An 18,156-nucleotide genomic window follows, 5' to 3' on the forward strand; every position below is an offset into this window, starting at 1 on the left:
CAGACGTACCTACGACAACCCAAGAGAAGGAGCCTGCCCTAGCTATCATCCTCGTTGTGGTAGACGCTACAATAGCAGCGAGGACCAAAGCCCAAGCCTCGGCCTATCGGGCCCTCAGGCCTTTAGTCGTCACATCCTCAATGCTGCTTTCCCACTGAGGTACCGACCACCGACCAATATCTCAAAGTACTTTAGGAAACAAACCCTGGATTATGGCTTGAAGACTATCGGCTTGCCTACCAAGCCAGTGGTACGAATAATGATGACTTCATTATCTGCAACCTTCCACTGTTCTTAGTCGATTCGGCACGAGTGTGGTTGGAACACCTGCCGTCCAACGCAATCCAGAGTTGGGTGGATCTAAAGGACATCTTTGTGGGGAACTTCTAGGGCACATACAAGCACCCTAGGAACCCATGGGACCTCAAGAACTACTGATAGAAGACCGGTGAGACCCTCTTTGGGTACATCCAGTGCTTCTCCCGACAATGCAATGAGCTTCCTAATGTCGCTGATGCCGATGTTATAGGAGCCTTCCTATCTGAGACCACCTATGAATCTCTAGTTCATAAGGTGGGACGCAAGGGCCCGCGAACCACTAAAGAACTCCTAGACATCGCCACCAGCCATGGCTCGAGCAAAGAAGTAGTCGGAGCAATCTTCGATCGCCTCGATGGCAAGGCAAGGCAGGACGAGGATGCCGACGAAGGCACATCCAATCGTTCCGCCAAAAAGAAGAACAAGAAGCAACAGCATGAGGGCTCGCTCGTGGCCATCACTGACCGCAAGGTTGGTCAGAAGCATACGGAGGGCACTTCAAACCATTTCAAAAAAAATACTAGAGGGGCCATGCCCGAACCATGCCTTCCCGATCAAACATCTGTACAAGGACTATAGCCTCATGCGGCGGTTCTTGTCCGGGGGCCCCAACAAAGGGGAGCATGGAAAGGACCCTACCCCCACCATGGATGACATCGAGGAGAAGGATGATGACTTTCCGACACCGGATGGTTGCCTCATGATCTTCGAAGGATCGATGTCCTATGACTCCAAACACCATCAGAAGGTCGCATGACACAAGGTCTATATGATTCAACCGGCCACACCTGCCTTTCTCCGGTGGTTAGAGTACACCATAACCTTTGATCAAACTGACCACCTAGAGAGCGTCCCGTATCTAGGGAGATATCCACTCGTGGTCGACCTAATTGTCAGCACGAAGCAGCTCACCAAAATACTGATGGATGGAGGTAGTGGCCTCAACATCATGTATGCCAAGACGCTCGATGAAATGGACAACGACCGAACACGCGACCGCTCAACCCGAGCACCTTTCCACGGCATCATGCCTGGAAAGCAACCCATGCCACTTGGGCAAATCGATATGCCTATTACCTTTGGGAATCCATCCAATTATAGGATGGAAACCCTCACCTTTGAGGTGGTCGGGTTCCCCGAAACCTTCCATGCCATCTTGGGACATCCATGCTACGAGAAGTTCATGGCCGTCCCCAACTATACATACCTCAAGCTAAAAATACCGGGCCCTAGTGGGGTCATCGCCGTCGACACCTCCTTCCAACGCACCTATGAGTGCAAGGTCGAGTGCTACGGTCACGCCGCAGCAATCGTCGCCTCCGGAGAGCTAGCCGCCATCAAGAAGGAGGTCATCAAGGAAGCAACTGACCCCAAGAAGTCGACCAGGTCCTTAGAGCCAGCAGAAAGTTCTAAGGAGGTCCTAATAGACCCGAGAGCGCTCAGGGAAAAATGATGTGCATTGGTACCACGCTTTCCTCCGAATAAGAAGGCACACTCGTCGGCTTCCTCCGTGCCAACAGGGACATCTTCGTGTGGAAACCCTCGGACATGCCAAGCATCCCGAGGGAAGTCACCGAGCACACCTTGAAGATCCACCTAGGCTCCAAACCGATGAAACAACGCCTGCGTTGCTTCAATGAGGGGAAACATAGGACCATCGGTGAGGAGATCACAAAGCTTTTGGCAGCTGGATTCATCAAGAAAGTATACCACCCAGAGTGGTTAGCCAATCCCGTTCTTGTACGAAAGAAAAGTGGTAAATGGAGGATGTGTGTTGACTATACGGGTCTCAACAAAGCGTGCCCAAAGGATCTATTTCCTTTGCCGTGCATAGACCAAATAGTTGACTCTACCTCAGGGTGTGAAACCCTCTGCTTCCTTGATGCGTACTTCGGGTACCATTAAATCATGATGAAAGAGTCCGACTAGCTCGTGACATCTTTCATCACCCCCTTCGGATTGTTCTGCTACAACTCAATGTCGTTCGGTCGGAAGAATGCTGGGGCTACATACCAGCGTTGTATGCTCAAGTGTTTCGGGGACCTCACCGGGTGAACTGTTGAGGCCAATGTTGACGACATTATGGTCAAGTCCAGATGGGCTGACCATCTCATTGCCAATCTTGAGCAGACCTTTGCAAAACTCTAAGCAAACGACATCAAACTCAATCCCGAGAAATACGTTTTCAGGGTCCCGAGGGGCATGCTGCTCGGTTTCATCATCTCCGAGCGTGGCATCCAAGCCAACCCAGAGAAAATTTTGGCCATCCCGAGGATGGGCTCGATTCATAACATAAAGGGAGTATAGCGAGTCATGGGGTGCCTTGCCGCCCTCAGCCACTTCATCTCATGCCTCGGCGAACGAGGTCTCCCCCTTTATCGACTCCTAAAGAAAGCCGATCACTTTGAATGGACATTCGAGGCCAAGGAGGCACTTGACATGGTTAAGCAGCTCCTGACAAAGGCCTCGATCCTGGTTCCTCCCACCAAGGGAGAACACCTTTTGCTCTACATCGTGACCACCACACAAGTGGTCAGCACCGCCCTGGTAGTGGAGCGGGAAAAAGAGGGGCACGCCCTCAATGTATAGCACCCTATGTACTTCATCAGCAAGGTCCTATCTAACTCAAAGACCCGCTACCCCCAAATCCAGAAGCTCCTATACACTATCCTCATCACAAAGAGGAAGCTATGCTACTACTTTGAGTCACACCCAGTAATGGTTGTGACATCCTTCCCCCTCGGCGAGGTCGTGCAAAGCCAGGAGGCCACGGGGAGAACCATGAAATGGGCACTCAAGCTGATGGATTAAGGCATTTTGTATGCCCCTAGATGGCCATCAAGTCCTAGGTGTTAGCTAATTTCATCATAGAGTGGACCGAGGTCCAAATGCCACCGGTGGTCGTCGATCAAGAGTACTGGACGATGTACTTCGATGGATCACTGATGAAGAAGGGCATCGGCATAGGGCTGGTCTTCGTGTTGCCCCTCGAGGTACGCATGAGGTACATGGTTCGTCTCCATTTCCCCTCCTTAAACAATGTGGCTGAATATGAGGCGCTCGTCAACGGCCTACGCATTGCCATCAAGTTGGGCGTTCGACATCTCGATGTTTAGGGAGACTCCTAGCTAGTCGTTGATCAAGTCATGAAGGAGTCAAGCTACCATGATTCCAAGATGGTTGCATACTATCGAGAAGTCTGACGACTGGAAGACAAGTTCGATGGCCTCAAGCTCAATCACATCCCGAGGTGCCTCAATGAGGCGGCTGATGCGCTTACGAAGGCGGCATCCAGCTGAGAGCCAGTGTCAACAGGTGTCTTCACCAATGACCAACACAAGCCTTCGGTCAACTATGAGGGGTCAGAACAGGCTAATGATGGTCCCGCCGATTTAGCCTCGGGGGCTGACCAACTGTCGGCTCTGTCTGGTCCTGAAGTCATGGAGCTCGAAGAAGGTCCTGTGACAAAGCTCGAACCTTTGGTCAACTGGAGGGTACTCTACCTCGACTACCTCCTCTGGGACATGCTGCCGATGGACAAGATGGAAGCTCAATGACTCATTCGTTGCGCCAAGTCCTTTGTTCTTATGGAGGACGAACTCTACAAGCAAAGCCACACCGGGATCCTGCAGCACTGCATCCCCATCGAACAGGGGAAGCATTTGCTAAGCGATATCCATGGTGGGATATGTGGTCACCATGCCACACCTAGAATCCTAGTCGGAAACATGTTCTGACAGGGCTTCTATTGGCCCACTATAGTAGCCGATGTCGAGTAGATCGTGCGCACCTACGAAGGGTGCTAGTACTATGCTCGGTAGACTCACCACCCGGCTCAAGCACTCTAGATGATCCCCATCACATGGCCGTTCATGGTTTGGGGGCTCGATTTGGTTGGACCTCTAAAGAAGGCGCCCAAAGGCTACACCCACTTGCTTGTCACCATAGACAAGTTTACAAAGTGGATAGAAGCTCGTCCGATCTCTGCGATCAAATCCAAGCAAGCCATACTATTCGTCCTCGACATCGTCCATCGCTTTAGAGTTCTAAACTCCATCATCATGGACAATGGTATGCAGTTCACTAGAAAAAAGTTCCTTTTATTCTGCGATGAATACCACATCCAGGTCAATTGGGCCACCGTCGCGCACCCCTAAACAAACGGGCAGGTCGAGCGCACAAATAGCATGGTCCTATAGGGCCTCAAGCCCAGGATCTTCAACCGGTTGAACAAGTTTGGCACACGGTGGATCTCCAAACTCCTTGCAGTACTTTGGAGCCTAAGGACAACCCCCAGTCGAGCCACTGGTTACACGCCCTTCTTCATGGTCTACGGTTTCGAGGTGGTCCTCCCAACTGACCTAGACAATGAAGCGCCAAGGATCAGGGCATACGACAAACAGGGAGCTGAGGCATCCCATGAGGACGCCATGGACCAGCTAGACAAAGCACATGACATCGCCCTCCTCTGCTCGGCCAAGGACCAACAGGCATTGCGATGGTACCACAACCGACAGGTGCGGGGCTGAGCCTTCAACGTCGGGGACCTAGTCCTTCACCTCGTAGAGAGCAACAAGGACCGCCACAAGCTCTACTCGACGTGGGAGGGACCATATGTCATCATAGAGATACTCTAGCCAAGCGCCTACAAGCAGAAAACCATCAACGGCGAGGTCTTCACCAATGCCTAGAACATCGAGCAGCTATGTCGCTTTTACCCCTAAATAAACACGTACTTCCTCTTATTAGTTTTCTTATCAAAATCTCCGATCTTTTATGACATATGACCCCTGCAAATGTGAGGGGTTGGGCCTCACTCAGAGGCTAGTATGAGTACATTTATCCTATGAACATTCTCTGTGTCTGCCCCCTTTTGTCATGGTAAATCCTTAGAGCTAGGATTTCAGGAACAAGCTCTAAGTAAAACTGGGCGGACTGCGAGGCACCTACGCCCTAGCGGCTACAACACCTTTGCTCACCAGCATGATTAGAGCTAGCTCACCCGCACTCCAAGCTTTTATGAACTTAACTATGGGAAGGGTCGGAATGCACTAAACCTCTTTTGCAAAAAGAGGGAGAAGAGTTGAAAAGCTGTTTGTTGTAATGAAATTTGAAAGCTTGTCCATTTGTTACAAGTTCCGTTGCCTGGCTTCCTTGCTTAACTAAATTCTTGCACGGGATGTTCGCATCCTTTATATCCGTAGGAAATTCTTTTTTCAGCAGGTAGCCCAAATTGACCGAACGGCATGACCATTGCCAGGCAACAGATGGGACGAGCTTCCCCTTACAAAGTGATTTCATCATGAAAAGGGACTGATGTATTCACGAATACAAAAAACTGTTCACACGGGGGCTCTCCCACAACTTAAATGGTTACATTTGTAGACCACTTCTACTCTAAATACTACTATGGCTGCCCGGTGGCATCGGCCAGTTCATCTACTGCGGTCGCCGTGCCACGCTCTTCATCGGCAACGTCCTACCGCTCCATGGGATCCCTGAGGGTGCTATCGTCTGTAATGTCGATCACCACATCGGTGACCATGGTGTCTTCGCCAGGGCGTTCGAGGACTACGCCATCGTGATCGGCCACAACCCTGACAATGGCACCTCGAGATGAGGCAGCTCCTGGATGGGGATGTTACTCACCAAAGTATGGCCCCCATGGCTGGTGGATGTCTTTGACATCTCATCAAACTTTATGAACTGGCTGACCTGAGTGGCCGCAAGGGCAAAACCCCCCATTGGCGCAGTCCTGGGCGGCTTCCCCTCCGACAAGGCTCGCCTGGAGAAGACTCGCTGAAAGAAGTCTATGTATGGCTCCATCCCGATGAAGGCCTTATAGACGGTGATAAAGTCAGCGACGTGCAGCACCCTCCAGTGTGCCTCCTCCTTTGGTGGAAGCAGCCCCTTCTCGGGAAGGCAGCCAGCACCATCTTGTTTACATTGGATGACCTCTAGCTCGACATCGTGCTCTAGATTCACGAATGGATCTGTGAGTTCTTCTCTCCCTTGCTTTACCCTCTCTCACTTAGGAACCGCCATGATGCATGAATGCACTCGATGAGAAGGAAGAAGGGGGAGAGGCAGCAGCTCAAGAATAGGCGAAGGAATAGGACAAGAACCCTCTCCCTTCCCCTATTTAAGGAGGAGATGCAGCAGTTGGAGAAAGGCAAAGGATTGGGGCAAAAACCCCCTCTCCCTTCCCCTATTCAATGCAGATGGAAATTTGGTGGGACGCATCCTAACCAACAGGACATGCCCTACTCAACGAGATGGTGCCTGGTCAAACAGGACGTGGCCTAGGCATGGCCCACCACTACCGCACGCCGAGTGCGAGAAACAAGGCGTAGCCATATGCAGGCGGCTCTCTGCCTTCCCAAACAAGACCTAGAAGGGCCCAACGACGGAACCTCCATCAAGGGGAGACCAACGGGCCTCCTGAGTTGATTGGACGGCCTAGGCGAACACCGAGCGATGGGGTTGAGGAACCAAATGGCCGCCGAAAGATAAGCACCCCTATTTACTTAGTTTACATATCAATTTCACTACCGAGCCTTCGACCCTAGCAACGGCAGGGGCGCGGACATCGCTCGGGGGGGCTGCCGAGAGTGTCTACTCATTTAGACATTCTCTTCGCCCAACCCCTCCTTATGTTTAAAAACCAGAGGCATGGTGTGTGGGTGTAAACTTTGAGTAAAACTGGTCGAACTGCTAGACCCTACACCCTAGCGGCTACGGCATGTTTGTCACCAGCGTGATCAAATTCTTTGTCCCCACACCCCAAGCTTTAGCATCCACCTTCTCAAGAATTGTTCAGAGGGGTCTACCTATGGAATCTCCTTCAAGGAGAAGCTGTCAGGTCACCCAAGTAGATTGAATGGCTCGGATCGCTGCCGAGGGATAGAAACAAAAAATTAAGATCCTCGTGTAGGTTACACCGGCCCCATCGCAAACGTCGGACCCGAACCCCGCACGGACATGTCCGGTAAGAGCTCCCCATCACTTATGCCACCAAGATAACATCACCGACCCTCACCTTCATTTCCATTATATCGTACATTCATCCCATATATCCAAGCATTGCATATGCAATTGTTGCATCTCAATGCTTCGCGTCGCGTCACGAAGTGGTAGTCATCTCATTCGATATGAGCGGCAACTGACCGAGGTTCGAAGGCTGGCCCATGAAGGGCTTGAGGCCGCCTCATGTCAAACAAAACTAGGGGAGAAAAACTGAGATGAGCCCCAGCAGCCTTGCCTGACCCCGCTCAGAAGCGGACAGGGACATCTCGACCTTTCTCGTTCGATTCTAACCTTGAGCCAAGCCCAAAGAATCTCCATCGAGGAGAGGCCAATAGGCCACCTAAGCCTATCAAATGGCTCGAGCATCTACTAGGAGGTGGGTTAAGAAGTAGTGGAATACCACTTGAGGGCTCTGCCAACCTCATCAACGGATGATAGACCCAAATTCCACTCGAACGTGCCCATTAGCGAGCTCATTGAGCGCAACACTTGAGCCATCGAGGCAAGTATCATTAGCTTAGCCCCTTTGGTTGTGAAAACTGAGGATAGAGTGATGCGTGAAACACGGCTGACCCCTATCAGAACCCAAGGGCCTCGGGGGCTCGAGCTGCCTGATCCTAGATCAAGAGACCGAGGTTCGAAGGTCGGCCCACGAAGGGCCCAAGGCCATCTCACATCGAACAAGAGCCAAGGGAGAAAACGCAGATGAGCCTCAGTGGCCTTCGTCCAACCCGCATAGAGGTGGATAGGGTCATCTCAACCTTCTCATTCGATCCAGCCTCTAGCCAAGCCCATAGAATCCCCATTGAGGGGGAATCTATTGGAAGGCAGGTTAAGGAACAATGGAATGCCACCCAAGGGCTTTGCCAACCCAGTCATGAGCGATGGGACCAGATTCTATTCGAACATCCCCATTAGCGAGCTCATCAAGCGCGTCACTCGATCCATCAAGGCAAGGGACATCACCTCAACCCCTCCGGTTGCGAAAACCATGGATGGGGCAACAGTCACAAAAATGAGCCAACCCTTGATCGAATCCCCGCCATGCATGGGGGCTCGGGTAAGGTTGGACTTGCAAGGAGACCGAACGCATGGTCATAGAACGATAGCTAAAATCCTAAGGAAGGGGTACATGCGAATACAAGAGTAGTTGCGCTATCCTCTTTTTGGTCTCTAGTGACATTCGACCCCAGCAACCACAAGGGGTTGGATCTCACTCGGGGGCTAATAAAGGTATAAAACACCCTTTTTCGAAATAGTAGTTACGTCGGACCTCTTTCTCACTGTTTACACCAAAATTTGGAGAAGAACGCGAGAACTCAAAGCTTCTAGAATTGTGTCGATCAAGCACTTGATTGCATGAAGGATCGATAACAGCTGATTCAGAGGAGGCACTAGAATCGACTCTCTTTGAATGATGTCAGCAGATAATGATGATGGGCTACGGTTGGCGTCGGGAAATACACATCAGACTCTACAAAAAGGGAAAGATTAGGGTCCAAGTTATCTTAAGTTAGGAATGTTCTCTTTTATACCAAAGATTGTAAACAAGTCATACCTAAGTAGGATTCATGTTTAAGATCTAGGTATAAATATTGGACCCCGGCTATTGTAAAGGACACAATCAATCAAATACAAGTAACTTACTTTTTTGGCTCTGGCCACCCCTTAGGAGTAGGAGTAGAGTAGATCTCAATGAGTTCTTCAGCGAGCAGGGCTGCATCGGTCTAGCCAACCTCTGTCTTGTCTGTACGTACCATCATGGCTTATACTTCTATTTGTACGGCTGTATCGATCCGGTCGACCTCCACTGCGACTCTGGTATAAGCTAGTTATCAACTCTTGTCTACTTCAAGTATGGCTGCATCGATCCGGTCGACCCCCACTGCTCGAACTAGATTAAGGTCAAGTTATCGTCTCTATCTAGGGGTGGTGTCCTTTGGGTAGATTCATTAAGTTACCGATCTTGCTAATGTTTTCATTGTTATTAGCTTACAACAACATCAATTCGATCAGTCGAGATCAAATTAGATCGGCCTCATATCTTTTAGATCCGTCGTTTGTTTGTTACAACATGATATTATCTACCTTGAATGACGGTTTATGTTTCATTGGCTATTTTACTTCAATCTTGATCATGCATAGTACGTGGTTAAGGCATGCATAATCTTGAAGAGGCATGTTGGCTAGTTGAATCTAGTTTATGGTTCACCATTATGGCTGTAACGATCCGGTCGATCCCCACTGATGGCACTATAGATTGAAGGATGCTAGTTAGTAGATTTGTTCCTGGTTAGGCGTGACCTTAGCTATTTGCTATGCCTGCATTGGCTAAATAGTCGATCGCTTGTGCGTTAACACCTATGGTGTGCGTCCATGATTCTGTTGATCGTGAATAGATCTGTGTACTTTAAGGGTTTGATTCATTGTCTTTTTCATGGCTGCATCGATCTGGTTGAACCCCACTGTTAGAGACAGTGAGTTGAGTCTAAGGAGTCCATAGGTTTTGTAGCAGAACTGTCCAATTTATAAGAGCACAAGTACAAAAACGATCGCCAAAATGATCAAATTCTCGCACTTGAGCCCATATAAACCCAGTAGTCAACTGAAAACCACGAAGGATTTCAAACCAACTTGCATACAACCAAGATCGCAGTAATTCAACATAACACATCACACGTTACAATATTTCACCAATAGTTCGTAGATAGATTATAACACATCAGAGTCATAGTTATTACAAACCAAGTCTTGTAAAGTAGCGGAAGCAAATAGTTTAACTCACACACACGAGTTCAAATACAAGTACCAACTTGCCGATCACATCCTATAAAAGCATTCAGATAAGATAAATAGAGATCATGCCCGTGATCTAGTCTTTGTCACCTGCTGGGTGGAGACGGTACTTATAGAAGCCCTGATAAAGAAGGTCATCTGCAATAAGAGGGAATAAACCCTGAGTACGAGAATGTACTTAGCAAGACTTACCCATCTGAAACCAAAAATAATTGACACCAAGGATCATGCATAGCTTAATTTAGTGGATCTGGCTGCCACTTTCTTTTTGTAGGGAAGCATAAGTAATAATGATCAACTCTTAACCTGAGCTAGCAGTGACTTTTAGCCATTAACCTATCATCTATATTAGCACCTGTACTAAGCAATCACTTGATTAAGATGCAAACATTATTAACCATAGCAGGTATAAACTATGGCAACATTATCATCATTCCCCATTTAACCATATCATTAAATTAAGTGAATCTACATTGCCGCTGCTCAGTCAAGTTCTCACTATCCGGGAGAGACGGTGACTCAAATCGATTCCTATCTAGCTAGAGGGGTATTCCTAACACAAACCCTGCTTCCCCCGTCAGGGTCATAATCAAGTCACCTTTGGTACAACTCAGGAGAAAAAAAAAGTCACGGGTCTGGACAGCGCCACATTCCCAAGGGTGACACTCTGCCAGGAAGTGTAGGACTTTTAAACACCTGACCCCTTGGACTCATGCCAATGTCCCCAAGCACACCCTTACTTCCTCTAGAATGCGCACATCCCCTCGGTTCCCAGCCTGAGTCAAACTACTAGGCTTCACGGTCGGAACGACTTATCCGGCCAACTAAGTGTTAGGCTGCGTCCAATATGACATGAGGACGTACAGCGTATCGATTCTTAAACAACACAGATGGAGTCACTATGTCTAACCCTACACAAGACTCCACCCAGTCTTAATTCATTATTAACATGGTTCTTTTCCACGATAGCAAATATAGCCAACCATGACCCACCTCATCCTACACCTCGCAGGTGACAGGAAATCACCCGACTTCTACCGCACTAAGCATGGCTAAGCATTTAACCCGTTTCTGAACTTAAATAGGATTCAAGTGCGATATCTGGACAAGGATAGATATATAATGCAACAATTGGTTCCAACCAATTCCTATACTTAATGCATCATCAACAATAAAAGATACTCAAGATATTTGTAAAAACATGGGAGACTTAGAATGCTCCGGGGCTTGCCTTTTAGGAAAGAGGATGGGCGGTGGTCAGGGCACTCGGGCAACTCCTCTTCGGCGGCTGCTTCATCGGTTGCCTGAACCTCAGGCTCCTCCTCCTGGCTCGCTCCCTCGAACTCCAGAAGCGTCACTCCCTCCGGCACACCTATTGCATGTATGCGCAAGATAAATATCATGGATGCACATGAACGAAGTTAGGGATGCTCGGGGAATGCACATGCTTACCGCAGTATACATATTCTAACTTGAGCTCTATTCAAATCACTTTAACTTACCAAGTTTAGACAACCTAATATATAATTGCTCATCTTCAGTTAAGGACCTAGCACCTGCACCTAAGCATTTTCTCAAGTTAGCCTAACACCTAAACAATCAACAAGAACGATGCTACAAATCATTCACACCATCATTCATATTTCAGCAAAATTGGGAATATACCGCGGCATAGTAAATTGACCATACCTGAAGATTTACAACTCCAAATCACATGCAACAAGACAATTTGGAAAGCTTATGACATTGCTTAAAATTCATTTTTAGACCTCAAGGCATGATTCCAAAGTTTAGTAGGTCGAATTTACATAAACACATAATCAGGTCTAAACAAGACAGAGGGCAAGCAAAACTGTGATCCAACTTTGAACGATTGTAACTCCTAAACTACTAGGCCAAATGCCACCAAATGTTAACAGGAGCTAGATACATAAGTTATCTACAACCTTTGTATTCACCACTTTCCTAGCAAACCAAATTATCATGGTGAACTTTGCAAAGTTCCCAGAACTGTCCAGAAAGACATAATGCAAGAAAATAATTATTAACTTATGTTGCAAGCATATAAATGGACAAAACCAACTTTACTAACTCATCACACATATCAAAAGAACACCAGAAAGTAAGGTGCTCATTACCAACTCATTTCTTTTAATGCCTTTCTTAATTTATTTAATTATTTAAGAGGAATAATAAACATATATGAAAACTGCACCATTTAATCTACAAAAATTACAGTAGGTACTACATGCTCAAAGTAGGCTACTATAAAAATTTCACCCAAAGTTACTAATAGAAACATCCTACACAAAAATAACAAGGCAGCGAGGCTGATTTTGGCGTAAATTATAAACCCTATTGAAAAGTGTCAAACAACAGATTTCATATTTTTCTTAGCATCCTAAAGGAACCAGGACAACCTCCAATAAATTTCATGGGCATTGGATTCATAGACTAATTATTAAAATTCACCCAAGGATCATCTAATGACAAGGGAAATTAATAACTCAAAAACTATTTATGCAATGACTTTGAAATTTTTACCAAAGCTTCTACTCATCAAGAAGAGATCACCATCCAAATTGCATAATTTTTGGATCATAGAAACTCTAGATATGAGTTAAGCAAATTTGCATCCATTTAAAAACACATTTCAAGTTACAATTTAATTCTTCCAGAACCCTTACTACAAGTGCTCATGTTATATTTTTACTAAATACCACACTTCACCAAGATCCTAACAAAATTGGAACCACCCAATTTGGATCTATAAAACTCCAATTATGAATTTTACAAAACAACATGAAATCTAGAAATAATTGAACTATCTTCACTCCTTAAGCCACTGACAGCCGGGGTCCACAAAACAGGAGGGCCCGCGTGTCATCGACACCAAAACAGAGCACGGCGTGGGATCGGCGCGAGATCGACGAAGCTCGCCGATGGCGGCTTCTCCGGCGATGTCACCAGTACTACGGGAATCCCTACTTCATACCGCACCGATTAAGCTGCCAAGCTAGACCTATTGCCGGAGCTATCGACTACGGCGGCGACCATGGCGGTGTGGTGGTGTGGCTCGATGACGAGACGCCGGAGCTGGCGATGAGGGCTCGATCCAAGGTTATGCCGAGGATCTATGGTCTATGGTGAAGCTAGTGCACATGCTAGTGAGGCAAGTGGTGGTCGGAATCAGACTGGCCACGGCGACGGGGCATGGCAGTGGACCACCGGCGAGGTCGTGCGCGGCGAGAAGGCCTTACCGAGCGATTCTAGCTAGCAATGTGGGCATGGTGAGATGGTGGGGTCACGGTGAAGCTGTTGTGGTGGCATAGGAGTGAAGAGATGCGAGCTAGTGCCGGCAATGGTGACGGTGGCGAGCTGCGCTGCTGCTGTGGCTACTACGGTGAACGAACGAGGCGAAGGAGGAAGCCATGAATGGAAATTCAAGCGCAGATGGTCACGGGCGAGTGCGGGACTTGAGTTGGCATGCGGTACCCTAGCGTGGCCTGGCCGGTCAGGCCAGCGGTGACACGCGGCCTCCACGTGGCGCTGAAACTCTGAACCGATCGGGTCACTGTAGCGCACCATCAGAGTAACTATTCTAGCCTGACAGCGTACTTTCATAGCGTTCAAACTCCTAAACCGTGATGATCTAGCTCATGGCGTAGTTGACAAAGTTGGAGATCTAGGTGAGGACTACAACTTTACCAATTGGAGCTAGAGCTGGTTCGGCCTGGTTAGGGAGATACAAGGCTCCAAACATGAATACATGAAACTGAAAATCAGTTCTCAGACTTAGAAAATTTCAAGTCTCCAACTAGCCCCCAAAACTGACTTGTGGGCCCTTTTTGAGAATGTTCTGCACATTTTCATGAGATGGTCATAAAATAAATTTTGTTCCTTATAAAATTTCCTACAACTTTGCTTAAGGGTGCACAGCCATGCAAACAATCTAAGCTATACTTTTTAAATAGTCAAACAAAAGAGCTCTAGGGGTCAACACAAGTCAAACTATTACTTGGAAGCATAATTAGGCAATATGGTCAACATGAACATTGTTCCTAATGACATTCTAAGTGTAGCTAAGTTGTTTAAGAGGACATTTGACATGCATCTGCATAGACCACACATGAGCACACACAAATGCTAGCATAAAACCAAGCAATTCAAATAGAAATACACACGAAATGATAACATACATCATGGTATGATTCTTATGAATGAGATGATGATGCACATGCTCATGTGATGCAAGTGTTTTAGTGCAACCATAACACTAAGGTGTTACAGGTTTGTTCATGTGAAATAGTCCATTGTTCATACGTTGTAGTCCTTTTCACCTGAATCGACTATTTTAGCCGATTCGTCCGAGCCTTCAAGTATAACATGTCTTTCAAAAAGCCTATCAAAGTACAGATGTGTTTGTGGATTCTTCAATTTTAGTTTGTTACTATCATCATAGCTGCCATCAATCCAATTGAACCTCACCGTTGGTGCTAACAAATCAGATTCAGAGCGTTTGTAGATCCGTTCGTATCAGATAGTTGATTCATTCGTATGTTATATCTTTTCCTGATTAGATTCATCGACTCAATGCTTTACACTGACAACATCTATCTAGCTGATGATCTTATTTGCATCTACGAGTACTGTACCTATCAATATGAAATTAATCACTACCCACGAGTTTTATAGTCCGTAACAACCGATTTCTGTGTGTATCGGCTATTCAGTCGCTTTTTCCCATATGGCTGCTCCTGAAACGGCACACTTGGAACTGTTTGGGCATAGACTGGCACGTTCCACCTTAAATTACTAATAAACTTTCTCTCCTTATCAATTGCAGGGTCATATTGACTGACACGTCTTAGGAGTACGCAGGATTTATCATCCCTGAGTTGAAGCCAGGCAGATCTTTAGCTCCATCGAGCAGACCCTTTCAGCTTGCTCATGTGCCCAAAACGATTGACACGTTTTCGCGCCGACACACATTCTGGCATGCCTTGTGGGACACCACAATCATCATGGCGGCTTACAACAACAACAACATCCTTATGGCACCTTATGAAGACCTACCTGATGGAGATAAAGATATCATCAGTAAAGCTATAGAAGAATTTTAGAACAAGTGTTTGTTGTCCTACACTAAGACACGTGATAATACAATTATTCAGAAATATCCACTACCAAGAGTTCTGTTGCATGGGCAGACAGATGCAAATGAAGCTGAAGATAGGTGTTTCTTTATGGAAGCTAAACAAATCTGTTCATGATTCCATATCGAACCATAATGAAATCTTCTTGAACACATTCCACAACACCATGAAAGAGGTGTTTTATGGGTTTCCAATTGATCAGGTTGGACCGGCTTATTACAACATTCCACATCCATCAACTCAGGGGACTAATCAAGCCAGTACCAGCTATCAAGAAGCAGCACCAGCCAGTAATGATGATGTCCAGGTAGTTCAAAGTTCATCTAAGCAAGTTCAAGGTGCTACTACAAATTAGATACAGTATAATCCTAGATCATCAGTACAGCATGTGCAATAGCCAGCGGGGCAAGGTTAGAACCAGATGATTAATTTTGGCACATTAGGCCACATACCCTTGTCGGCTCAAAAAATAGCACCATCAATTCAAAGGATCCATAGAGATATAGATCCTAATATCTATAACCAGAGACTTCAAGCAGCAAACCAGCAAAGGACCTAGCAGATAGAGATTCCATAGGGATATCATTATGGCACATATTACAACACCCTTCACATGATTCCGAATCCAGCGTACCAAGGTACTCGGAATTTCAATCCACAAACGGGTTAGCAGGTGCAGAGAAATTCAAATTCAAATGCTGATGAGTTGTTGCTGAGAGTGACCGAGATGATGAAGAATCAGTTTGGTTTGAAGCCAAAAGGGCAGACCTTCTCATACAAATGCCCATATCCAGAATTGTACAATTTGGTCGCTCTTCCTACAAATACAGGCTCCTAGAGTTTGCTAAGTTCACTGGCCAAGACAGCGCAAGCACAATAGAACATGTTAGTCGGTATCTTACACAATTGGGCAAAGCATCCGTTGAAGAGGCCCATTGAGTTAGTTTCTTCTCCTTGTCACTATCAGGGCTAGCCTTCGCTTGGTGTTCATCACTGCTAGTTAATCCTATTGCCAATTGGGCTGACCTAGAGAAGAAGTTTTATATATATTTTTACACTGGGACAGGAGAAAAGAAGATTACCGACTTGACAACTATAAGGCAAAGAACTAATGAATCGAGCACTGAGTTTCTTGAGAGGTTCCGCAAGACTAGAAATTTGTGCTTTTCACTGAACTTGACTGATGATCAGCTTGCAGCTTTGCCATTCAAGGAATGTTGCTAACATGGAGAGAGAAGTTGTTGGGACAAGAATTTGACAACTTGGGTCAATTGGCTCAATGAGTGGCAACGCTCAATAGCCAATTCCAGAATATGTGCAGAGATACCCGATTCCAGAAAAGTACCACAATGGCCAAAGCCTATAATCCATATTCAGTCGATGGCAGCTATGAAGACGATGAAGAAGAAGAGGTTGTCGTAGCTAAATGGAATTGGGGTAAGAAGATAGTAATGGTGCCAAATCTTTGGGGAGAGGGATCAAAGAGAGCTATGACTTCAATGTCATAAAATCAGACAAGCTATTTGATTTCTTGCTTGAGAAGGGACAGATCAAGTTTCCCGATAATCATGTTATGTTGCCCCCTGATCAGTTGAAGAATAAGAAGTTCTACAAGTTCCATAATGCTACTTCTCATTCCACTAATGCATGCAGAGTTTTCCAGTAGCATATACAGAGGGCTATGCATCAAGGAAGGCTCAAGTTCGATACGCCTCGGAAGATAAAAGTTGACGATAATCCTTTCCTAGGAGATCAAAACATGGTTGATGCTAGACTACTCAAGGGGAAGACTAAAGTCCTAACATCAGTTAGATCTAAAGAAACTAGGACAGTCAATCCTATGATGCAAATATCGGCTGATGAGTATAGAGAAATTAGAAGGCGTCGTGATGAGCAAAAGAGCCAATATAAGCATGGAGAAACATCAAAGGGTGGGGCGACCAAGCCGCGTGTTACATCTTGAACTTTGTTGAATAAATGGCAGTGGCAAAAGGAAAAGGATTATTGGCGTTGGTTAGAAGGGCAAGAATACCAGCATCAACAGGAAGAAGAAAGATATAAAAGAAAACAAGCCGAATCACATTGGAATTGTCCTTTCTTCAGACATTGCTGGAACAAAGGTTTGAAATTGCTACCAAAAATAACTATCTAGAGTGCAGCGAACAATATTGAGACTTTAGACAATCTCATGCCAACTGCCGGTCTATCCATGCTCAAAATGTGTATCATCATAATAACATGGATCAGAGCTTAAAAATAGAAGTGTTTATGATCGGCTTGGAAAATGAGTTGTTGATCAAAACTAGGTTGATTATGAAGAAGAAAGTAATGAGGGAGAATATGTTTGGTAGGAAGGCCAATGATGTCCAAGAGGTCTGACAAGAAGCTAGAAAAGAAGAGTACAACACCTAAGGAATAGAGAGCTAGATGAGGCTCAGGTGTCTAGTAAACCTCAAATATGGTGTGCTAAGCAAATAGCCGATAGAAGGCAACCATCGGCTAATATTCAAATGACTTTTTTGTTGCCATCAGAGTTTAGAGCTCCAGTAGATCAAGAGGTTTACTCAAATTTTGATGAATCAGAGTATGAGGAGATAGTTGCCAAGTTAACAGTTATACAACATGCTATATTTGATAAACCAGTCAAGCATCGGCACTTAAAGGCTTTATATGTAAAAGGTTTTGTTGATGGAAAGTCGATGAACAAGATGTTGGTGGATGGAGGTGCTTCTATCAATCTTATGCCTTATACCACTTTTTGCAAACTTGGTAAGGGACCAGGAGATCTGATTGAGACCGACATGATGCTTAAGGGCTTTGGGGGTAATGCATCTAAGACCTAGGGGGCAATGAACGTTGA

The 18,156-nt window shown here is 46.2% G+C and overlaps 1 protein-coding gene across 1 annotated transcript; it reads left to right on the top strand.

Annotated features, from left to right (window-relative positions):
- Window positions 1-1,240: 1,240 nt before the first annotated feature.
- Window positions 1,241-1,771, top strand: LOC136526290 (uncharacterized). Its single transcript, XM_066519008.1, has one exon. It carries the CDS (start codon window positions 1,241-1,243, stop codon window positions 1,769-1,771), a length of 531 nt encoding a protein of 176 aa, XP_066375105.1.
- Window positions 1,772-18,156: the final 16,385 nt, after the last annotated feature.

The sequence above is a fragment of the Miscanthus floridulus genome, chromosome 19, assembly GCF_019320115.1.
Source record: "Miscanthus floridulus cultivar M001 chromosome 19, ASM1932011v1, whole genome shotgun sequence".
NCBI classification, from domain to species: domain Eukaryota; kingdom Viridiplantae; phylum Streptophyta; class Magnoliopsida; order Poales; family Poaceae; genus Miscanthus; species Miscanthus floridulus.